We start from the raw sequence: 22,886 nt of genomic DNA, 5'->3' as shown, positions 1-22,886 counted from the left end.
TAGGTCTCCTGAATAAGGCACACTGATGGGTTTTGACTCTTTATCCAGTTTGCCAGTCTGTGTCTTTTAATTGGGGCATTTAGTCCATTTACATTTAAGGTTAATATTGTTATGTGTGAATTTGATCCTCTCATTATGATGCCACCTGGTTATTTTGCCCATTAGTTGATGCAGTTTCTTCATGGTGTCAATGGTCTTCACAATTTGGTATGTTTTTGCATTGGCTGGTATGGTTTTTTCTTTCCATATTTAGTGCTTCTTTCAGGAGGTCTTGTAAGGCAGGCCTGGTGGTGACAAAATCCCTCAGCGTTTGCTGTTCTGTAAAGGATCTTCTTTTTTTTTTTCTTTTTTTTTCTGTATTTTTATTATTATTATTATTATACTTTAAGTTTTACGGTACATGTGCACAATGTGCAGTTTTGTTACATATGTATACATGTGCCATGTTGGTGTGCTGCACCCATTAACTCGTCATTTAGCATTAGGTATATCTCCTAATGCTATCCCTCCCCCCTTCCCCACCCCACAACAGTCCCCGGAGCATGATGTTCCCCTTCCTGTGTCCATGTGTTCTTATTGTTCAATTCCCACCTATGAGTGAGAACGTGCGATGTTTGGTTTTTTGTCCTTGTGATACTTTGCTGAGAATGATAGTTTCCAGTTTCATCCATGTCCCTACAAAGGACATGGACTCATCATTTTTTATGGCTGAATAGTATTCCATGGTGTATATGTACCATATTTTCTTAATCCAGTCTATCATTTTGGACATTTGGGTTGGTTCCAAGTCTTTGCTATTGTGAATAGTGCCACAATAAACATACGTGTTCATGTGTCTTTATAGCAGCATGATTTATAATCCTTTGGGTATCTACCCAGTAATGGGATGGCTGGGTCAAATGGTATTTCTAGTTCTAGATCCCTGAGGGATCACCACACTGATTTCCACAATGGTTGAACTAGTTTACAGTCCCACCAACAGTGTAAAAGTGTTCCTATTTCTCCACATCCTCTCCAGCACCTGTTGTTTCCTGATTTTTTAATGATAGCCATTCTAACTGGTGTGAGATGGTATCTCATTGTGGTTTTGATTTGCATTTCTCTGATGGCCAGTGATGATGAGCATTTTTTCATGTGTTTTTTTGGCTGCATAAATGTCTTCTTTTGAGAAGTGTCTGTTCCTATCCTTTGCTCACTTTTTGATGGGGTTGTTTGTATTTTTCTTGTAAATTTGTTTGAGTTCATTGTAGGTTCTGGATATTAGGCCTTTGTCAGATGAGTAGGTTGCAAAAATTTTCTCCCATTTTGTAGGTTGCCTGTTCACTCTGATGGTAGTTTCTTTTGCTGTGCAGAAGCTCTTTAATTTAATTAGATCCCATTTGTCAATTTTGGCTTTTGTTGCCATTGCTTTTGGTGTTTTTTTTTTTTTTCATAATAATTTTTTTTTTATTATACTTTAGGGTTTTAGGGTACATGTGCACAATGTGCAGGTTTGTTACATATGTATCCATGTGCCATGTTGATTTCCTGCACCCATTAACTCATCATTTAGCATTAGGTGTATCTCCTAATGCTGTCCCTCCCCCCTCCCCCAACCCCACAACAGTCCCCGGAGTGTGATGTTCCCCTTCCTGTGTCCATGAGTTCTCATTGTTCAATTCCCACCTATGAGTGAGAACATGCAGTGTTTGGTTTTTTGTCCTTGCGATAGTTTACTGAGAATGATGTTTTCCAGTTTCATCCATGTCCCTACAAAGGACACGAACTCATCATTTTTTATGGCTGCATAGTATTCCATGGTGTATATGTGCCACATTTTCTTAATCCAGTCTATCGTTGTTGGACATTTGGGTTGGTTCCAACTCTGCTATACTACAAGGCTACAGTAACCAAAACAGCGTGGTACTGGTACCACAACAGAGCTTTTGGTGTTTTAGACATGAAGTCCTTGCCCATGCGTATGTCCCGAATGGTATTGCCTAGGTTTTCTTCTAGGGTTTTTATGGTTTTAGGTCTAACATGTAAGTCTTTAATCCATCTTGAATTAATTTGTGTATAAGGTGTAAGGAAGGGATCCAGTTTCAGCTTTCTACATATGGCTAGCCAGTTTTCCCAGCACCATTTATTAAATAGGGAATCCTTTCCCCATTGCTTGTTTTTGTCAGGTTTGTCAAAGATCAGATGGTTGTAGATATGTGGCATTATTTCTGAGGGCTCAGTTCTGTTCCATTGGTCTATATCTCTGTTTTGGTAGCAGTACCATGCTGTTTTGGTTACTGTAGCCTTGTAGTATAGTTTGAAGTCAGGTAGCGTGATGCCTCCAGCTTTGTTCTTTTGGCTTAGGATTGACTTGGTGATGCGGGCTCTTTTTCGGTTCCATATGTACTTGAAAGTAGTTTTTTCCAATTCTGTGAAGAAAGTCATTGTTAGCTTGATGGGGATGGCATTGAATCTGTAAATTACCTTGGGCAGTATGGCCATTTTCACGATATTGATTCTTCCTACACTTGAGCATGGAATGTTCTTCCATTTGTTTGTATCCTTTTTTATTTCATTGAGCAGTGGTTTGTAGTTCTCCTTGAAGTGGTCCTTCACATCCCTTGTAAGTTGGATTCCTAGGTATTTTATTCTCTTTGAAGCAATTGTGAATGGGAGTTCACTCATGATTTGGCTCTCTGTCTGTTATTCCTGTATAAGAATGCTTGTGAGTTTTGTACATTGATTTTGTATCCTCAGACTTTGCTGAAGTTGCTTATCAGCTTAAGGAGATTTTGGGCTGAGACAATGGGGTTTTCTAGATATACAATCATGTCATCTGCAAACAGGGACAATTTGACTTCCTCTTTTCCTAATTGAATACCCTTCATTTCCTTCTCCTGCCTGATTGCCCTGGCCAGAACTTCCAACACTGTGTTGAATAGGAGTGGTGAGAGAGGGCATCCCTGTCTTGTGCCAGTTTTCAAAGGGAATGCCTCCAGTTTTTGCCCATTCAGTATGATATTGGCTGTGGGTTTGTCATAGATAGCTCTTATTATTTTGAGATAGGTCCCATCAATACCTAATTTACTGAGAGTTTTTAGCATGAAGGGTTGTTGAATTTTGTCAAAGGCCTTTTCTGCATCTTTTAAGATAATCATGTGGTTTTTGTCTTTGGTTTATATGCTGGATTAAATTTGTTGATTTGCATATGTTGAACCAGCCTTGCATCCCAAGGATGAAGCCCACTTGATCATGGTGGATAAGCTTTTTGATGTGCTGCTGGATTCGGTTTGCCAGTATTTTATTGAGGATTTTTGCATCGATGTTCATCAGGGATATAGGTCTAAAATTCTCTTTTTTTGTTGTGTCTCTGCCTGGCTTTGGTATCAGGATGATGCTGGCCTCATAAAATGAGTGAGGGAGGATTCCCTCTTTTTCTATTGATTGGAATAGTTTCAGAAGGAATGGTACCAGCTCCTCCTTGTACCTCTGATAGAATTCGGCTGTGAATCCATCTGGTCCTGGACTTTTTTTGGTTGGTAAGCTATTCATTATTGCCACAATTTCTGAGCCTGTTATTGGTCTATTGAGAGATTCAACTTCTTCCTAGTTTAGTCTTGGGAGGCTGTATGTGTCAAGGAATTTATCCATTTCTTCTAGATTTTCTAGTTTATTTGCATAGAGGTGTTTGTAGTAGTCTCTGATGGCAGTTTGTATTTCTGTAGGATCGGTAGTGATATCCCCTTTATCATTTTTTATTGTGTCTGTTTGATTCTTCTTTTCTTCTTTATTAGCCTTGCTAGCAGTCTATCAACTTTGTTGATCTTTTCAAAAAACCAGCTCCTGGATTCATTAATTTTTGAAGGGTTTTTTATGTCTCTATTTCCTTCAGTTCTGCTCTGATTTTACTTATTTCTTGCCTTCTGCTAGCTTTTGAATGTGTTTGCTCTTGCTTTTCTAGTTCTTTTAATTGTGATGTTAGGGTGTCAGTTTTGGATCTTTCCTGCTTTCTCTTGTGGGCATTTAGTGCTATAAATTTCCCTCTACACACTGCTTTGAATGTGTCCCAGAGATTCTGGTATGTTGTGTCTTTGTTCTCGATGGTTTCAAAGAACATCTTTCTTTCCGCCTTCATTTTGTTATGTACCCAGTAGTCATTCAGGAGCAGGTTGTTCAGTTTCCATGTAGTTGAGTGGTTTTGAGTGAGTTTCTTACTCCTGAGTTCTAGTTTGATTTTACTGTGGTCTGAGAGACAGTTTGTTATAATTTCTGTTCTTTTACATTTGCTGATGAGAGCTTTACTTCCAAGTATGTGGTCAATTTTGGAATAGTTGTGGTGTGGTGCTGAAAAAAATGTATATTCTGTTGATTTGGGGTGGAGAGTTCTGTAGATGTCTATTAGGTCTGCTTGGTGCAGAGCTGAGTTCAATTCCTGGGTATCCTTGTTAACTTTCTGTCTCGTTGATCTGTCTAATGTTGACAGTGGGGTGTTAACGTCTCCCATTATTATTGTATGGGAGTCTAAGTCTCTTTGTAGGTCACTCAGGACTTGCTTTATGAATCTGGGTGCTCCTGTATCGGGTGCATATATATTTAGGATAGTTAGCTCCTCTTGTTGAATTGATCCCTTTACCATTACGTAATGGCCTTCTTTGTCTCTTTTGATCTTTGTTGATTTAAAGTCTGTTTTATCAGAGACTAGGATTGCAACCCCTGCATTTTTTTGTTATCCATTTTCTTGGTAGATCTTCCTCCATCCCTTTATTTTGAGCCTATGTGTGTCTCTGCACGTGAGATGGGTTTCCTGAATACAGCACACTGACGGGTCTTGACTGTTTATCCAATTTGCCAGTCTGTGTCTTTTAATTGGAGCATTTAGCCCATTTACATTTAAAGTTAATATTGTTATGTGTGAATTTGATCCTGTCATTGTGATGTTATCTGGTTATTTTGCTCGTTAGTTGATGCAGTTTCTTCCTAGCCTTGATGGTCCTTACATTTTCGCATGTTTTTGCAGTGGCTGGTAGTGGTTTTTCCTTTCCATGTTTAGTGCTTCCTTCAGGAGCTCTTTTAGGGCAGGCCTGGTGGTGACAAAATCTCTCAGCATTTGCTTGTCTGTAAAGTATTTTATTTCTCCTTCACTTATGAAGCTTAGTTTGGCGGGATAGGAAATTCTGGGTTGAAAATTCTTTTCTTTAAGAATGTTGAATATGGGCCCCCACTCTCTTCTGGCTTGTAGAGTTTCTGCTGAGAGATCTGCTGTTAGTCTGATGGGCTTCCCTTTGTGGGTAACCCAACCTTTCTCTCTGGCTGCCCTTAACATTTTTTCCTTCATTTCAACTTTGGTGAATCTGACAATTATGTGTCTTGGAGTTGCTCTTCTCAAGGAGTATCTTTGTGGCATTCTCTGTCTTTCCTGAATCTGAATGGCCTGCCTTGCTAGATTGGGGAAGTTCTCCAGGATATTATCCTGCAGAGTGTTTTCCAACTTGGTTCCATTCTCCCTGTGACTTTCAGGTACACCAATCAGACGTAGATTTGGCCTTTTCACATAGTCCCATATTTCTTGGAGGCTTTGTTCATTTCTTTTTATTCTTTTTTCTCTAAACTTCCCTTCTCTCTTCATTTCATTCATTTCATCTTCCATCACTGATACCCTTTCTTCCAGTTGATCGCATTGGCTCCTGAGGCTTCTGCATTCTTCATGTAGTTCTCGAGCCTTGGCTTTCAGCTCCATCAGCTCCTTTAAGGACTTCTCTGCATTGGTTATTCTAGTTATCCATTTGTCTAATTTTTTTTTCACAGTTTTTAACTTCTTTGCCATTGGTTTGAATTTCCTCCTGTAGCTCAGAGTAGTTTTATCATCTGAAGCCTTCTTCTCTCAACTCATCAAACTTATTCTCTGTCCAGCTTTGTTCCATTGCTGGTGAGGAGCTGCATTCCTTTGGAGGAGGAGAGGCACTCTGCTTTTTAGAGTTTCCAGTTTTTCTGCTCTGTTTTTTCCCCATCTTTGTGGTTTTATCTACTTTTGGTCTTTGATGGTGGTGATGTACAGAGGGTTTTTGGTGTGGATGTCCTTTGGTTTGTTAGTTTTCCTTCTAACAGACAGGACCCTCAGCTGCAAGTCTGTTGGAGTTTGCTAGAGGTGCACTCCAGATGCTGTTTGCCTGGGTATCAGCAGCGGTAGCTGTAGAACAGCGGGTTTTCGTGAACCGCGAATGCTGCTGCCTGATCGTTCCTCTGGAAGTTTTCTCTCAGAGGAGTACCCAGCCATGTGAGGTGTCCGTCTGCCCCTACTGGGTGGTGCCTCCCAGTTAGGCTGCTCGGGTGTCAGGGACCCACTTGAGGAGGCAGTCTGCCCGTTCTCAGATCTCCAGCTGCGTGCTGGGAGAACCACTACTCTCTTCAAAGCTGTCAGACAGGGACATTTAAGTCTGCAGAGGTTACTGCTATCTTTTTGTTTGTCTGTGCCCTGCCCCCAGAGGTGGAGCCTACAGAAGCAGGCAGGCCTCCTTGAGCTGTGGTGGGCTCCACCCAGTTGGAGCTTCCCCCCTGCTTTGTTTACCTAAGCAAGCCTGGGCAATGGCGGGCGCCCCTCCCCCAGCCTCACTGCTGCCTTGCAGTTCGATCTCAGACTGCTGTGCTAGCAATCAGCAAGACTCCATGGGCATAGGACCCTCCAAGCCAGGTGTGGGATATAATCTCCTGGTGCGCCATTATTTAAGCCCGTTGGAAAAGCGCAGTATTAGGGTGGGAGTGACCCGATTTTCCTAGTGCCATCTGTCACCCCTTTCTTTGACTAGGAAAGGGAAATCCCTGACTCCTTGCACTTCCTGAGTGAGGCAATGCCTCACTCTGCTTCGGCTCACGCATGGTGCGCTGCAGCCACTGTCCCGCGCCCACTGTCTGGCACTCCCTAATGAGATGAACCTGGTACCTCAGATGGAAATGCAGAAATCACCCATCTTATGTGTCACTCACGCTGGGAGCTGTAGACCAGAGCTGTTCCTATTCGGCCATCTTGGCTCCACCCACCAAGGATTTTATTTCTTCTTTGCTTATGAAGCTTAGTTTGGCTGGATATAAAATTCTGGGTTTTTTCAACCCATTCTTTTAAGAATGTTGAATATTAGCCCCCACTCTCTTCTGGCTTGTAGGGTTTCTGCAGAGACATCTGCTCTTAGTCTGATGGGCTTCCCTTTGTCAGTACCCGACTTTTCTCTCTGGCTACCCTTAACATTTTTTCCTTCATTTCAACCTTGCCGAATCTGACAATTATGTATCTTGGGGTTGCTCTTCTTGTGGAGTATCTTTGTGATGTTTCCTGTATTTCCTGAATTTGAATGTTGGCCTGTCTTGCTAGGTTGGGGAAGTCTCCTGGATAGTATCCTGAAGAGTGTTTTCTACTTGGTTCCATTCTCCCTGTCACTTTCAGATACACCAATCAAACATAGGTTTGGTCTTTTCACATAGTTCCATATTCTTGGAGGCTTCGTTCATTCCTTTTTATTCTTTTTTCTCTAATCTTGTCTTCACGGTTTATTTCATTAAGATGATCTTCAATCTTTGATATCCTTTCTTCCACTTGATCGATTTGGCTATTGATGCTTGTGTATGCTTCACAAAGTTCTCATGCTCTGTTTTTCAGCTCCATCAGGTCATTTATGTTCTTCTCTAAACTGGTTATTCTAGTTAGCATTTTGTCTAACATTTTTCAAGGTTCTTAGCTTCCTTGCATTGGATTAGAACATGCTCCTTTAGCTCGGAGGAGTTTGTTATTACCCACCTTCTGAAGCTTACTTCTGTCAATACATCAAACTCACTCCCCATCCTGTTTTGTTCCCTTGCTGGCAAGGAGTTTTGATCCTTTGGAGGAGAAGAGTCATTCTGGTTTTTGGAATTTTCAGCCTGTTTTCACTGGTTTTTCCTCATCTTCATGGATTTATCTAACTTTGGTCTTTGATTTTGGTGACTGGATGGGGTTTTGGTGTGGACATCCTTTTTTGTTGTTGTTGATACTATTCCTTTCTGTTTGTTAGTTTTCCTCTAACAGTCAGGCCCCTCTGCTGCAGGTCTGTTGGAGTTTGCTGGAGGTCCACTCCAGACCCTGTTTGCCTAGGTATCCGCAGCAGAGGCTACAGAACAGCAAAATTTGCTGCCTTTTGCTTCCTCTGGAAGCTTCATCCCAGAGGGGCACCCACCAGATGCCAGCTGGAGCTCTCCTATATGAGGTGTCTGTTGACCCCTGCTGGGAGGTGTCTCTCAGTCAGGAGGCACAGGGGTTAGGGACCCACTTCAGGAGGCAGCTTGTCCCTTAGTAGAGCTCTAGCGCTGTGCTGGGAGATCTGCTGTTCTCTTTAGAGCCAGCAGGCAGGAACGTTTAAGTCTGCTGAAGCTGCACCCACAGCCTGCCCTTCACCCAGGTGTTCTGTCCCAGGGAGATGGGAGTTTGATCTGTAAGCCTCTGAAGGGGCTGCTGCCTTTCCTTCAGAGATGCCCTGCACAGAGAGGAGAAATCTAGAGAGGCAGTCTGGCTATAGCAGCTTTGTGTAGCTGTGGTGGGCTCTGCCCAGTTCAAACCTCTGGGGGCTTTATTTACACTGTGAGTGGAAAACTGCCTACTCAAGCCTTGGTAATGGTGGATGCCCCTACCCCCACCAAGCTCCAGCATTTCAGGTCGACTTCAGACTGCTGTGCTGGCAGTGAGAATTTCAAGCCAGTGGATCTTAGCTTGCTGGACTCCATGGCGGTGGCATCCGCTAAGCTAGACCACTTGGCTCCCTGACTTCGGCCCCCCTTTTCAGGGGAGTGAATGTTTCTGTCATGCTGATGTTCCAGGCGCCACTGGGGAATGAAAAAAACTCCCACAGCTAGCTTGGTGTCTGCCTAAACGGCTGCCCAGTTTTGTGCTTGAAACCCTGGGCCCTGGTTGCGTGGGCACCTGAGAGAATATCCTGGTCTGCGCGTTGCAAAGACTGTGGGAAGAGCATACTGTCTGGGCCATATATCACCTTCCCTCATGCACAGTGCCTCATGGCTTCCCTTGGGTAGGGAAGGGAGTTCCTCAACCCCTTGCACTTCCCTGGTGAGGCAATGCACCACTCTGCTTCAGCTCACCCTCCGTGGGCTGCAGCTACTGTCTAACCAGTCCCAGTGAGATGAGCCAGGTACCTCAGTTGGAAATGCCAAAATCACCTGCCTTCTATGTTGATCTCACTGGGAGCTGCAGACAGGAGCTGTTCCTATTCTGCCATCTTGCCAGCCCCTGCCTCACTTGTAAATAGAAACATAAGGAACTTGTTTTGCAACAGACCCAAGGAATAGTGACAAGGAATTTATGTGCTGAAATATCTCTCTTATACTAGTCCTTTTCACAACCTGACTTTCTACCACAAGTATTTCGGTAAATGCAGTCTGAAAACAAAGCACTGTATAATTGTGTGCTTATAAAATGAAATTGTATGCCATGTTACAAAAGGATTATGAATTACTCCTTCAGATATGCTAATTTTAAGGAGGTGGGAGAGAACACTTTTTGTAGACTATAATAAAAAATAATAAAAGGTCAGAAATGCTGATTTAAGAAAAGATACTGCTAAATTGGAGTGAATTCAAAGAAAGGGACTAAAAATAATAAAAAGCCTCAAGGAATGAATATTTTCAAAATTGAGAGAATTTAAGACTCTAAAATGACAAACTACAAGCAGTCTTAGAAATACCTCTAGGGAACTGGATTCCAAACGTCTGCATTCTTCAAAGGAGAAAAAGTAAAAGCACTGAAACTAAAGCTACCCAGAGGAAAAAAATGAACTTTTAAAACTAAATGTTTTTATTTAGATCAACTCTCAGATGCCTGGAAGCATTGAAAACTAGCCTGGCAAAGCTTTTGTTTTCAGATAACAAGCTATAATAGAGCAAGGAAAGTGGGGTTGATGATTCATTATATCACACATTTCACATCTTTTATGTCTGGACCTGAATGAAGACATTGGAACAGTTTAAAGCTGTTCAATATACCTGTAACTAGTGTTCTCTTAGTAAACACATAGTAGGGCACACCCAAAGTTTGAATAAATTATAAAGAGTTCCATATTATTTTCAAGGTCATAGAGTTGTAAAGGTATAATTTCACTGAGCATGAACTTGATCCATAGTAAAGTATTAAGATGGTTAATGACTAATTTTCACAAACACTCATTTCCCTTGAATATGTTATTTTCCAAAAGACTTGAGAGTTTGAGGGAAAAGTAAAAGAACTCTGTAAACCTTTTGCACCAGGAAAAAGAACAAAAACAAGGAGTTTTGAACTATACCTAGTATACATGAAAATATGGTGCCCTAAGCTGTTTAATCCTAGTTTTGAAAAAAAAAAAAAAAAAAAAGCCTATTGGCCTTTTCAAAAAGGAGGGAAAATTAGTCAAGAACGGCCTTTACCTGCTATGGCACCATCGTCCAAAACTGACCCCACTTTCTGTTCTTTGCACTTATAGTGATGTGTTAGAGATTTAAATATTATGCTCTTAAAATGTAACAGAGTTGTCTCCATGCAGACTGTCTAGACAGGGCAGCAACTATGTCTGTTTAATTTCATTTTGCATAGCAGCTAGCAGTCTTGCACAAATAAATGCTTTTGATGATAATTTTGATGTTAGTATAATCAGGTGGCCAAAATTTGGGGGTTAAAGCTTAGTACTTTAACATGAGTACTTTATAGTGCGTGCTTATAACATTAAATGTTATATAAAATTTACAAATGTCTGGCTATTTTTTAAATAATAAATGATTTCAGCACATTTTATGTTTCTTAATATTGGCCTGTTAAATTTGTTTACATGGAGAAGGAAATATCAATCTGCCTATTCAGAAACTAGGCAAGACTCCCTAACCAACTTTCCTAGTGTCTGAAATGTGTTAGTATTCTTGTAAATTTATTCTCATAAATTTTTTTTGAAAGAAAGAAAAAAATTAGATATTCCACCAATTAGAAAACTAAGATTTAAATTCCTGCAACACTTATGAAAGCAGAACTGGAGTTCCCACAATAAAAAATATGACCTCTGTTTCCTTTATTCAATGTGTTAGTCATTCTTTCAACAAATATTTGGGTACCTGGTATGTAACAGAAAGCCAAATGGGAAAAGATTGCTGTCCTTCTGGAGGTTCTGCTGTAGTAGAAGAAGACAGACAATAAAATGTTAAGCACAGTAAATAAGCAAATTATCCGATATACTTGTAGGTGACTGAGTGTTAGAGGAAAAACGAAAGTTGAGCGGGATAAAGATGAATCAGCAGTGGGAATGGGATTGCAGTTTTACACAGAGTAGGCAGCCTAAGCTTTGTGGAGGTGATATTTGAGCAAAGACTTGATAAAGGTGAGGTAATTCACTCCTCAGAATCTGGGCAAAGAGAATTCCGGGCAGAAGGGATGGATAATACATGCATCCTAAAGTAAGAGTGTTCCTGGAGTGTCCCTGAAGACACAGGGCCTTGATTCCAGAAAAATCAAGGGTGACTGGAGCTAAGTGAGCAAGGACAATAGGATGTGATAGGCCTGAGGGATGATGGGGGCTCTTATAAGACCATTCTGGCCACTGTGTTGACAAAACTTTCCAGGAGAGCAAGGACAGAAGGGAAATTAGGAGACTATTTCAAGAACGCAGGCATGACATGATGGCTCCTTGGACTTGGTTGTGATCAGATTCTGTGTTTTTTGTGTATAGAAAAATAGTTCTGATTGATTGGATGTGGAAGTCAAATGTGGCTCTAAGGCAGTGGTTCTCAAAGCGGGATTGCCAAATTAGCAACATTCCCATCACCTGGGATCTTGTTTGAAATGCAAATTATTAAGCCTCACCTCAGGTCTACTGAATCAGCAGCTCTGGAGGGTGGGGCCCCAACAATCTTGTATTTTAAAAAGGTCTTCACGTGATTTTGATGTATGTTTAAGTTTGAAAACCACTGCTTTAAAGTTTTTGGCCAGGCTGGGCGAGGTGGCTCATGCCGTTAATCTCAGCACTTTGGGAGGTTGAGGCAGGTGGATCTCTTGAGGTCAGGAGTTCAAGACCAGTCTGGCCAACATGGTAAAACCCTGTCTCTACTAAAAATACAGAATATTAGCCAGGTATGGTGGCACACACCTGTAATCCCAGTTATTTAGAAGGCTGAGGCAGGAGAATTGCTTGAACCCAGGCAGTAGAAGTTGCAGTGAGCCGAGATCATGCCACTGTACTCCAGTCTGGGTGACAGAGCCAGAAAAAAGAAAAAAAAAAGGTTTTTGGCCTGAATAGTATAGAGTTGACAATGACTGGGATGGGGAATGCTGCAGGGAGAGCACATTTCATGGGGATAGCCGGAGGATCAGGGATTCAGGTTTGGACATGATGAGTTTCCAGTGTCTTAGATGTCCAGATGGCAAGTGAGCAGTTGTATACAGTAGTCCCCCCTTATCCTCAGGGAATATGCTCCAAGACCCGCAGTGGATGTCTAAAACTGAGGATAGTACCTAACCCTATAGATACTAACACAGATATATTCTTATACACACATACAATGCATGTATCTACGTACTTATGTAAGAAAATATAGATATTTTCTCATACATACATATGATAAAGTTTAATTTATAAATCACATTGAGAAATTAGCAAAAATAATAGAATAGAATTTTAACATTTAATATTATTGATAGAATTTTTATAACAATACGCTGTAATAAACTCTATTGTAATGTTATAACTCTATTGTAACTATGCAGTTATAACTCTATGCTGTTATAACTCTACTATAACAACATGCTGTAATAAAACTTACGTGAATGTGATCTCTCTTTCATTCTCTCAAAATATCTCATTGTACTGTGCTCACCTGTTTTCAAACTGTGGGTGACTGTGGGTAACTAAAACCCCAGAAAGCAAAACCACAAATAAGGGGGACTACTGTGTATAAGTCTGAATTTCAAGCGAGGAGGTCTGAGTTGCAAATAGAAATTGAAACATTGATTTTTTTTCCGAAAACAAAATATAGTACATTGGATTTTATTAATGGATATTTGCTATTCAGTGGTTTCATCTTAACTTTGAATAAAAGATACAGAAAGCCAAGTAACAAAGACCAAAATATCTAACAGAGGTAGCCCACCATCTACTTAGGTGTGCTAAAAGATTCGAAAGCTTTAGAGGATATATTTTCCGGAACATTTATCCATTTATTATAGAGCAGCCTTTTATGGTAATCTTTTCTTGTTTTACTGTCAGTAAATTGAGGATTCCTAATATTTTGATGGTAAAACAACTGGTAACATTTTCTAACATCATCCAGTAGCTGGTAAATTTCTACATACGTTTTTATCATAAAGTGATTATCCACAGTTGTTGGAGGATAGAGTATATACCTTGCTAGGCAATTCTAATTGTATTTTCTTGCATAGTAACTGTTATGGAGAGTGAGTGATTAGAACAGTGTGGAGGGACAGTATGGGGTTTAAATACATTTCTAAGAGAGGAAAATTAAGTCAGAAGAATGGATTTTTTTTTCGTTTACTACAGTACGTGTAGTCATCTGAATATGATTTCCAAGGTTCTTGATATTATTAGATACCGATATTGATTCTACACATAAAAGCATTAATAGGATGGCACTCATATAATAGGTTAAATGAAACAACAAAATTAATAGAATAGGACAACCACTGAATATTTAAGGGCAGAGGAAAAACGAAAATGCCTTCCTTAAAAAGAAAGAAAATAAAGAAAAATTAATGCTTCCCCTGACCCTGAATGTACATTATGTATATTTTTCAAAGCCATTTTAAAAACCTTCTATATGCTGCCACCTTAGCTGCTGCTATAGTATCTTGTACATTTCACCCGGTGAGTCAACTGGGAACCCTGACCCTCCTTTGTCCCACAGTGTAATCTGATCTACCGTCATCATCAGGGGACATCTGGGATCCATCTTATCTTTCCCGCTGGATAGTTGATTAACCAGAAAATGTTTTGAATTGGATTCATATATGGCAGAACTCCATGGACTTTATGAATTATAATGGGAGCAAATAAAAGGTCAGATTTTATTTTTGTACTTTTAAAGAGGAGAGCTCTGACACAGTTAGAATTGAGTGCTTACAACTTGGGGAGAAAAATGATTATATTAAATGGCGAAATACAGTAATTTGTGGGATCATGTGATTATTTCAAAGAAAATAGACTTTTATAGTGAGGAAGTCTTAGCTCAGTAACATGACACAGAGCTGTCAATCCACAGGTATATTTAGAGTTTATTGGAAATAGGCAGGAAACTAAGAAAAAAAGTATTAGATTGCTTTCTCTTGCTCCATTTCTATTTGATGGCAATTCTGGAGATGTATGAGGGGCTGGAAGTGGGAGTCTGTAGTCCTGTGCATCCCTCCCACACTGTATTTTTTTGCCAGGTTCTTGTTATGGGATGGAATGCATTTGGTCCATATAACTACTAGACTTTTTGACTATTTTGATTGTCTCCATCAATGCTTTCTATGAGACAAGTTCAGTGCAAAAATACATTAATACATGTAAGCATATTTAAACCATAATTCATTTGTTTTATTCTTTATTTTAAATATGCCAATTTAAAGTTTATTATTCTTACCACTAGGGTTTTATGAGAGCAGAAATCCCACATTATATATTTAGTACATTCTACATTCAGTATTCCTTAAAGAAAACTACCTCTCATGGTTAAAACTGATTACTTGTGTTATCAAAAAGCATCTCTCCAAAAGCTGGTATTTCAAAGATGATGCCCAGTAAAAGATGTTAAGTATTTTTCAAAACAGTTAGGTTATCAGTTTCTAAATCTTACTTTTAAAAGAGTCAGGCACAGTGGTTCACACCTGTAATCCCAGCACTTAGGGAGGCAGAGGTGGAAGGATGGCGTGAGTCCAGGAGTTCCAGACCTGTCTGAGCAACTTTGAGACCTGCCTGGAGAATGAAGGGCAAGACCCCACTCACCACAAAAGGAGAAAAAAAAAAAAAAGACCAAAAAAACCCACAAAAGGATCAGGAAGTATAATGGTTTCAGGGACCAATTTATAATTAAAAACCAAAAACTTTGTAGATGGTAAATCTCTATACAAATTATTTTTATTAGCATACTTGTGGAACAAGAGGTTACAATGACTGCTTGAGTTCCCACTCTTGCAGCTGGATGATCCCAGATGCATCAGGGGTTCAATGGATGTCTTGAACTATGCTTGAAATGTTTTGGGTTCAAACAAAGAACATTTGCCAAATCCTTCTTCCCCTTAATTTTTAAACATGTGTATTTCAAGGGAAATTTGATTCATATGTTTCTGATTCATTTACACTGAAATCATCAAAATGTTATTTTGTAAAAGCTATTTGATGTCCAAGAAGCTTTCTGAACCTGTTTTATAAGTTTTCTAAAGTCCTTTTTCTTAAAACAGGAAGTTGCATTTTGCCAAGTACAAATAAACACTAAAAAGGTTCAAGTTCAGTTTCCAACTCTGAACTCCAGGTTTTAAGTGCATTCTCAATTTAGCAAAATGTATTTTCCCACCCCTACAAAAATATGGGTGGAAGGAAAGACAGTGGTGATAAAACTGAGTAAAGATGTTCATAAGCATTATTCTTCTCAGAGCTATTTCTCTAGTTGTGAAACCGTAAAACTTATAACAGGTGTTCCTGACGCCATTAGATACAGGTGACTTGCAAATAAGAACATCTGTCTGCATGTTGATTCTCTATGATGTGCCTAAATATGTTTACTGTGTTTGTCACAGAAAACAGAACCTAAAGGTCTTAACATTTTAACTTCATTGTTTTACCTTTGACTGCCTTTAGGTCTTATTTGTCTTAGGAAAGGTGGGAAGAACCAACCCAATTTATTGAACAGAAGGCAATCACAGGAGACTCTGTAGAGGTTTTATGTCTGTACGAAGATGATATTGCATTATCAATTTAAAAACATAATTGACACTTTTCTCAGAATTGGAAACGTGCAGAAAATTTTCTCTGGTTCATATTAAGAGGTCTCTTAATTATATCTTCCGCTCATTAAGGCAGAGGTGATTCAGCCTGACCCTTCTAGCTGTTTCACTTGTATACAAAAAGGAGGCAAAGGAAATTTTAAGAGGAGTTTGGAACCATTTCAATTTCCTCAATGTTCTGCTTTATTGTATTTCAGTATAATAAAGTACTGTACCCTGAGTACAATGTACTCTATTTCTTCTGTACTTGTACTGAGCAATCAAGTGACTCCTGGGATGATAGGTACTATCAAATGAAAATACTGTATTTAAACATTGCTAAACTGTCAGTTCAACTGTAGACGCTCCCATTCAATGACCAGGAACTTGTGGATCATATAAAGGTAGGTTTATTAAACATGCTGAGCAGGGGAGAGCAGCACCTTGACAGAGACTCTACTGTATCTCAAGTGGGGAAATTTAAGGAAGGCTATGTGTAGAGTTTGGGGGCAGTTGTTAGTTATAGAGTTGTTTTAGGGCAGAAGTTAGTAAGTGAGGCCTAGGCAGATATTGATAGAATTTGTAAATTAGGCAAGTGGAAGTCTTGTCTTTGGAATGTGAGTTCATTAAGAGTTAATATTAAATCAGTTTCTCTGTGCTCTAAAACATATGGTCTGAAAGGAGCTGCTGTTAAACATTTAAAGTTGTTTGTGGCCAGTTGCAGTGGCTCATGCCTGTAATCCCAGCACTTTGGGAGGCCAAGGCAGGCGGATCACCTGAGGTCAGGAGTTCGAGACCAGCCTGGCCAACATGGCAAAACCCTGTTTCTACTAAAAATATAAAAAAATGAGCTGGGTGTGGGGGCACGCACCTGTAATCCCACCTGCTCAGAAGGCTGAGGTAGGAGAACTGCTTGAACCCAGGAGGCGGAGGTTGCAGTGAGCCAAGATCACGCCACTGCACCCCACCCCGGGAGACAGAGCGAGACTCCATCTCACACACAGAAAAATAAAGTTAATTTGTATTGTATGTCATGGTTTGACACAATTTACCTGTGTTGTAATTCATAATATAGTTTTGCTGGTTGTAGGTAGTTTTTGTTTTATTTTACAAAATAAACATGTAAACAGCCTTTACAACACACATATTATTTATTTATGGATCTTAAAAAATTTAAACTGCATCCTATTATCTAAAAAATTAATAAGTAGCAAATTTTAATCATACTCTTTTCAGACAATATTCAAAATGTTAAGCCTTGCTGGGTGCCTGTGTATCTATACCTATGTTATATACATTATTCTTTTCCTTTACTACTATGTCTTATTCACTCTGAGAACATATAATACTAACAGTAAAATGTCTTTGACGTTTTATATTGTATTTTGAACAATTTCATGTTCATCCTAAATGAATATTTGTTTCTACCGCATATAGCCTAGAAAGAATTTGTGCTCCCCCAACTACCAGAGCCTTATATGCTGTTTTGTAGTATCACTAATGTTTTGGAAGAGTCAAAATTTTCAATGCTGTTTTAGAATGCTTATTTAAAGGTAAAGAGATTTTTCAGAGAAAGAAACCTTATATAAGAGAACTCTCGCAATGATAATATAGTAAGAGGGAACTGCTGAAGGCCACGTGGAAATCCTTTATTTAAAACAAAAAATTAGAATAAAAGCCTTTCTATAGCTGGATAGTTGACGACAGTCTTCCATAGTAAATTTTAATCTGAAGGCTTGTAGAATAAGATAAACCTATGAAAAAGCCCTTCCAAGGGAAAGGCAATATTTGCCTTTTTAAAATTAAATCTTACTTTCTTTTACTGAGATTTATTATTCATTAGATAATGGCCATCGTTAGCCATAGTTTTACATTTTAAATTGCCCTTTATGAAACGTCAAAAAGATTCTTATTTTCCATTGATCTCTAACAATATAATTTAAAATTCAAATTGAGAGAATCTCCTAATACTCCATCCCTTTGTCTTCTGTGGCCTCATTAAATAATCATAGTAATAGCTACCATCTACTCAATATATTCCTTGTGCATATATTTGGCCAGCATGAGCTCATGAACTTCTCACAACAACCTTGAGAGCTGTGCAGTGTTATTGCCTCTGTTCTAACACAAGACTAGGCTTCCCTGTGTTAGAATAGAGGCAGTAACTCTGCACTGCATTGCAGCCACCCACCCATCTAAGGAGGAAGTCCATGCTCTTTCCATTCTGCCATGCTGCCTTAAGCCAAAGCAATTCATATATAAATGGTTTCATATTTTTTGTTCCCCATGTTTAATTCTAGATACTATGCAGCCTAAGTCCTAGACAAAAAATTACAACTCCACAAAAACTTTTTGAATGAAATTATTATAACTTTTTACTGCTAGTTATTCAAATAAAGAATTGTCATAGGTCTCAATATCAGAACTGAAAGAGACAAATAATTTCAACTAATCCTCTGACTTTACTAGGTTCTACTTATGAGAAAGTCAAAATGATAGTACAGTGTGGAAGAATTCATGAACCAATAGACAACTTTCAAAAAATGTATGTCCCACCTAATCAGAATATCTATTTCAAGCCAATTATTTTTCCATTTAAACTCAATCAGAAAATGTATTTTGAGGTGATTGCCTTCTCAGATTTCTACATTTTGAAAGCCAAATAATCATATAACCTCTAAGATGATATTTTAAGTTCCATCTGTCATGACCAGGACATTTGTTTTGCTTTCTAAAATCTAAGCAGACCATATAGCTGCTCTAGTTTCGTATTTGGGGGTATCCTCTTAACCTTTGTATGTCCTTTCTCTCTTTTTTCTCCAGGACTGCCCACCAGAAGCGGGTGATTTCCGAGCTCAGCAATGCTCAGCTCATAACGATGTCAAGCACCATGGCCAGTTTTATGAATGGCTTCCTGTGTCTAATGACCCTGACAACCCATGTTCACTCAAGTGCCAAGCCAAAGGAACAAACCTGGTTGTTGAACTGGCACCTAAGGTCTTAGATGGTACTCGTTGCTATACAGAATCTTTGGATATGTGCATCAGTGGTTTATGCCAAGTAAGTGCTGATTTGTTCCCATTCAACTTGTCCAGAGGGTTTCAGTGTCTTTGTGTAAATGGTTTACATAGTCTTACTCTCTGAATCACTCATCTTTACACTTTTTAGAGTTTATAAGTGGTGAAAGATTTGAAAATTAAGGTATGATTTCAGTGAAAAGTACCAAGTGTTGTATTGTGTGAAGGAAAAGTAGACTAGAGTTATTTTTCTTTCCCTAAGTGTCACTTGAATATAAAAGAATAAAAAGTTTTGAATAGTGTTTATCAATTATGTACTAGACTTTGAAATTACCCCCTGGATTGGCTATTCCTGAAGAGTGTGTTTGTGTGTGTGTGTGTGTGTGTCTGTGTGTGTGTGTGTGTGTGTGTGTGTGTGTGTGTGTGTGTATTTAGAGGCCTTGATTTTCATTTACTCAGTTTCAGGATAAATCAGGTAAGACCAATTCTAAAATCCCCAAGTAAACTATGGGAAAACTTGCTACTTTACTATAATTTCCATTGTATTGAAAATTCAGACACACGGTAGAGAAAGTCATGAAAGAGCCAGCTAGGTTGGACTTAAGCCAGTTAAATCTTTAAAACAGGATTACAAAAAGGTTTGATTTCTGGTATCCATCCATTCATCAATGTCTGCTCTAGGTAGGGAGTTAGTAAGGTGAAGAAGAGTTTGTATGTTTGTCATGTCTTTGCCATCTTTATTTTCAGGTCCACTTTTTGGATTAGGATGACCAGTCTAGTTTTTGGAGCAAGCAGTTGCTCTAGTTTTTCTGTGTGCTATATTTGGCTATGTACTTTTATATTTCATGAAGCAGACACAAAATTTTGAGAGTATTTGCCTTTTCCAATATGATATCAGCTGAAATTTTCTCTCTTCAGAATCTATAATATCACGGCTAGGAATATAAGAGAAATATAAAATATGTTTTAGTAATTTGTTGTTTCAAATTCATTTTTTTAAAACTTACATCTATATTTGGATGTAAAGGCAAGAACTATAGTGTAAATGACTATAAGAGATGTGAGATGTCAGGCAAGGCTTTATGTATACAAGAGGGAAACAGACATAGTCAGCCTTCATAAAGTTTAAAATCATGAGGCAGAGAAACTGGTGTCATAAAGGAGAACGCTGATGATGAAACATGTCTTAAGGTTTCCTTATATACAAGAGATATATGAATTTCAGGTATAAATTTGAATATGAAATTTTACTATTTTAAAGCTAGAAAAGGCCTTAGAGTTATTCAATCAACATTCTAAAAAGCAATATATCTGAACAAATCATTTCTGATCCTTGCTATTTACTTCCTCCTCTAGGACTCTTAGTGGTATTGAAATGGAATTAGGGAATCTGAAAAAACTTTAGGAATAGTAGAGAATTATAAAGCAAATAGATTTAGAAAGGGGACTGTGTTGTAGGGAATGGCAAGCAAAAGAATAATAACTCCCTATGTATGTATACTGTTTGAGTAAAAGCAAGGAAGATTTCCATTTTAGAAGTGAAAAAACTGAGGACCAGAAAATATACTTGATCTTCTGAAAGCTGTATGTTTGGTCATGCCAGAAATGGGACTAAATTCCACATCTCCTGAGATCCAGTTCAATATTATTGCTACTATATTACCCTGCTGAATGAACCAAAATAAACAAGACAGCTCAGCAAATTAGGTTTCATTTGTTTCTTTTGCATGGGAGTTCAATGTGGCATATTTTTTCCTAAACTAATCCTGCCAGCAGGCCTCATGTACCTTAGCAACTGAAAGAGAATCCTATCTCAGTTGCTAAGGAATAAATTTCATATATAATAAATATGGAGTGATAGTATTGGACTTTGGGTTACAAGTATAAACATGCTTTAACTTAGATTCTTATGAGTATGACAGATTTGGGAGCAAATATAAATTATACCATATTTGAAAAGCATTGTGACTTATACATAGAAATAATGACTGGTTATTATTATTATTTTCTTCATTTATTTGTCTTGTTAGAGGCAATCATGTAGCAAAGGCGATGGAAGAACAAAGATTGCATTTAAGCACTAACAATAAATTTAGTTTGGCTGGAGAGCCAGGTAAGACCTAGCTATGCAGTAAGAAGAGGGAGGTAGTTTGGGAGAGAATCGTGGAGGCTTGAATGGCAGACAGGACTGTGGTAAACCATGGATGACCATAGTCTCACCTTGATAGAAAATGACAACGTAGCTATAGAGATTTGTCATTCATATGCACTAATTTATTTCAAGTATACCTGTTTAATACTCTTCAAAGAGCCACATTCTCAAGACTGGTTCTTTAACTCTTAAATAGAATCAGAGTCCTGGACTGTTTAGAGCCAGAAGATAGCTTAGCAATTCACAGTTATTGATGTTTCATAGAAGAGGAAACTGAGACCTGGAGACTGTCCTGAGATCACGAATAATTTGGTTGGCATGTGTTTATTGTAAATTTCTTCAGGAAAGTTCTAGAATCATTGCTATTTATAATATATACCTAATTCTTACTCAGTAGTAATAGAGCATCATACGAGGTAGTAGTAGTAATGATAATAGCTTCCATTTTTGAGTGACTACCATATCTAGGTACTTTTTTTTTTTTTTCAAATATTTACAGTTCTGCATGTTAGACATCATTATCCTTATTTCACAGATGAAGAAACTGGAGGCTCAGGTCGATTTTATATCTTGCCCAGAGACACCCAGTTCTGTCTGAGTTCAAAACTCCTATTCTTTCCAGTGAGGTCAGGTATACAGAGGCGCAGACCATTTGGTAGTGGTCCCCAGATTTGGCTGCCTATCAGAATCACCTGGAGAGCTCTTAAAAGACACAACTCTTAAGCCCTGTCTTCCAGAAATTCAGATTTATTAATTCTATGTATTGAAAACACTTTTCTTATGATTCTATCATGGCCAGGTTCACTTACAGATTGGAAAGCAGACAGAATTTAAAGTCAAAAGACGTGAGTTGGGGCCAGGCACGGTGGCTCATGCCTGTAATCTGGGCATTTTGGTAGGCTGAGGAGGGCGGATCACCTGAGGTTCAGAGTTCGAGACCTGCCTGGCCAACTTGGCGAAACCCTGTCTCTACTAAAAATACAAAAATTAGCCAGGCGTGTTGGCAAGTGCCTGTATTCACAGCTATTTGGGAGGCTGAGGCAGGACAATGGCTTAAACCTGGGAGGCAGAGGTTGCAGTGAGCCGAGATTGCACCACTGTACTCCAGCCTGGGTGACAGAGCAAGACTCTATCTCTAAATAAATAAATAAATAAATAAATAAAACATGAGTTTGAATCTAGCTCCTCTTTAACGAACTGTGTAATCTTGGTCAAGATACGCAACGTCCCTAAGCTCTATTTTTCAATCTGTGGAAAATGAATTGTCTCCTAGACCATAGTGTACCAAAGTGAGATAATATATGTGAAAATGTTTAATAAACTGTAAAGTGCTGTAGAAATGTAGAAGACTCTAAAAATTTTAAGTTGAAACATATATTAAACTAGTGGTTCCCTGTATAAGATTTTCTAACTGTAACATTTCAAAAAATTTCCCAGGATGTGACAAGTAACAAACTTCTTAATTGGTCAGGTAATGACTTTAAAAAAACAAAAAGAGACCTTATACCATGTACTATCCCCATCATCATTTCACAATTGAAACATTCATCACAAGGAAGTAGTAAGAACCTAATTTCAGAATAAAGGACAATTCTTTGAACTGGAGATAGTTTGTCTTATGAGAAAGTTATTGCCCCTTACTTTTCTCTTTTTTTTTTTCCAGAGCACAGAAATTGTCACTAATAGCGCTTCACAGCCCAGCGTTTGAAAGCAGGGCCTTTGAGATGATCTGGTCCAGCCCCAGGAAATCATTGTATGATTTTCCCAGGATCCT

At 38.7% G+C, this 22,886-nt stretch overlaps 1 protein-coding gene across 1 annotated transcript in view; it reads left to right on the top strand.

The window, feature by feature from the left end:
- The window catches only part of ADAMTSL1 (ADAMTS like 1), a 454,301-nt gene that overhangs the window by 89,066 nt on the left and 342,349 nt on the right, over positions 1 to 22,886 (top strand). Inside the window, exon 4 of the mRNA XM_032138382.2 lies at positions 18,767 to 19,003. Coding sequence (XP_031994273.1) covers positions 18,767 to 19,003 — 237 coding nt within the window. The remainder of the gene's footprint in view (positions 1 to 18,766; positions 19,004 to 22,886) is intronic.

This window comes from Hylobates moloch, unplaced genomic scaffold, assembly GCF_009828535.3.
Source record: "Hylobates moloch isolate HMO894 unplaced genomic scaffold, HMol_V3 SCAFFOLD_19, whole genome shotgun sequence".
In the NCBI taxonomy this organism is placed as follows: domain Eukaryota; kingdom Metazoa; phylum Chordata; class Mammalia; order Primates; family Hylobatidae; genus Hylobates; species Hylobates moloch.
The sequence above is the reverse complement of the archived record's forward strand: the minus strand, read 5'-3'. Positions and strand labels throughout refer to the sequence as shown.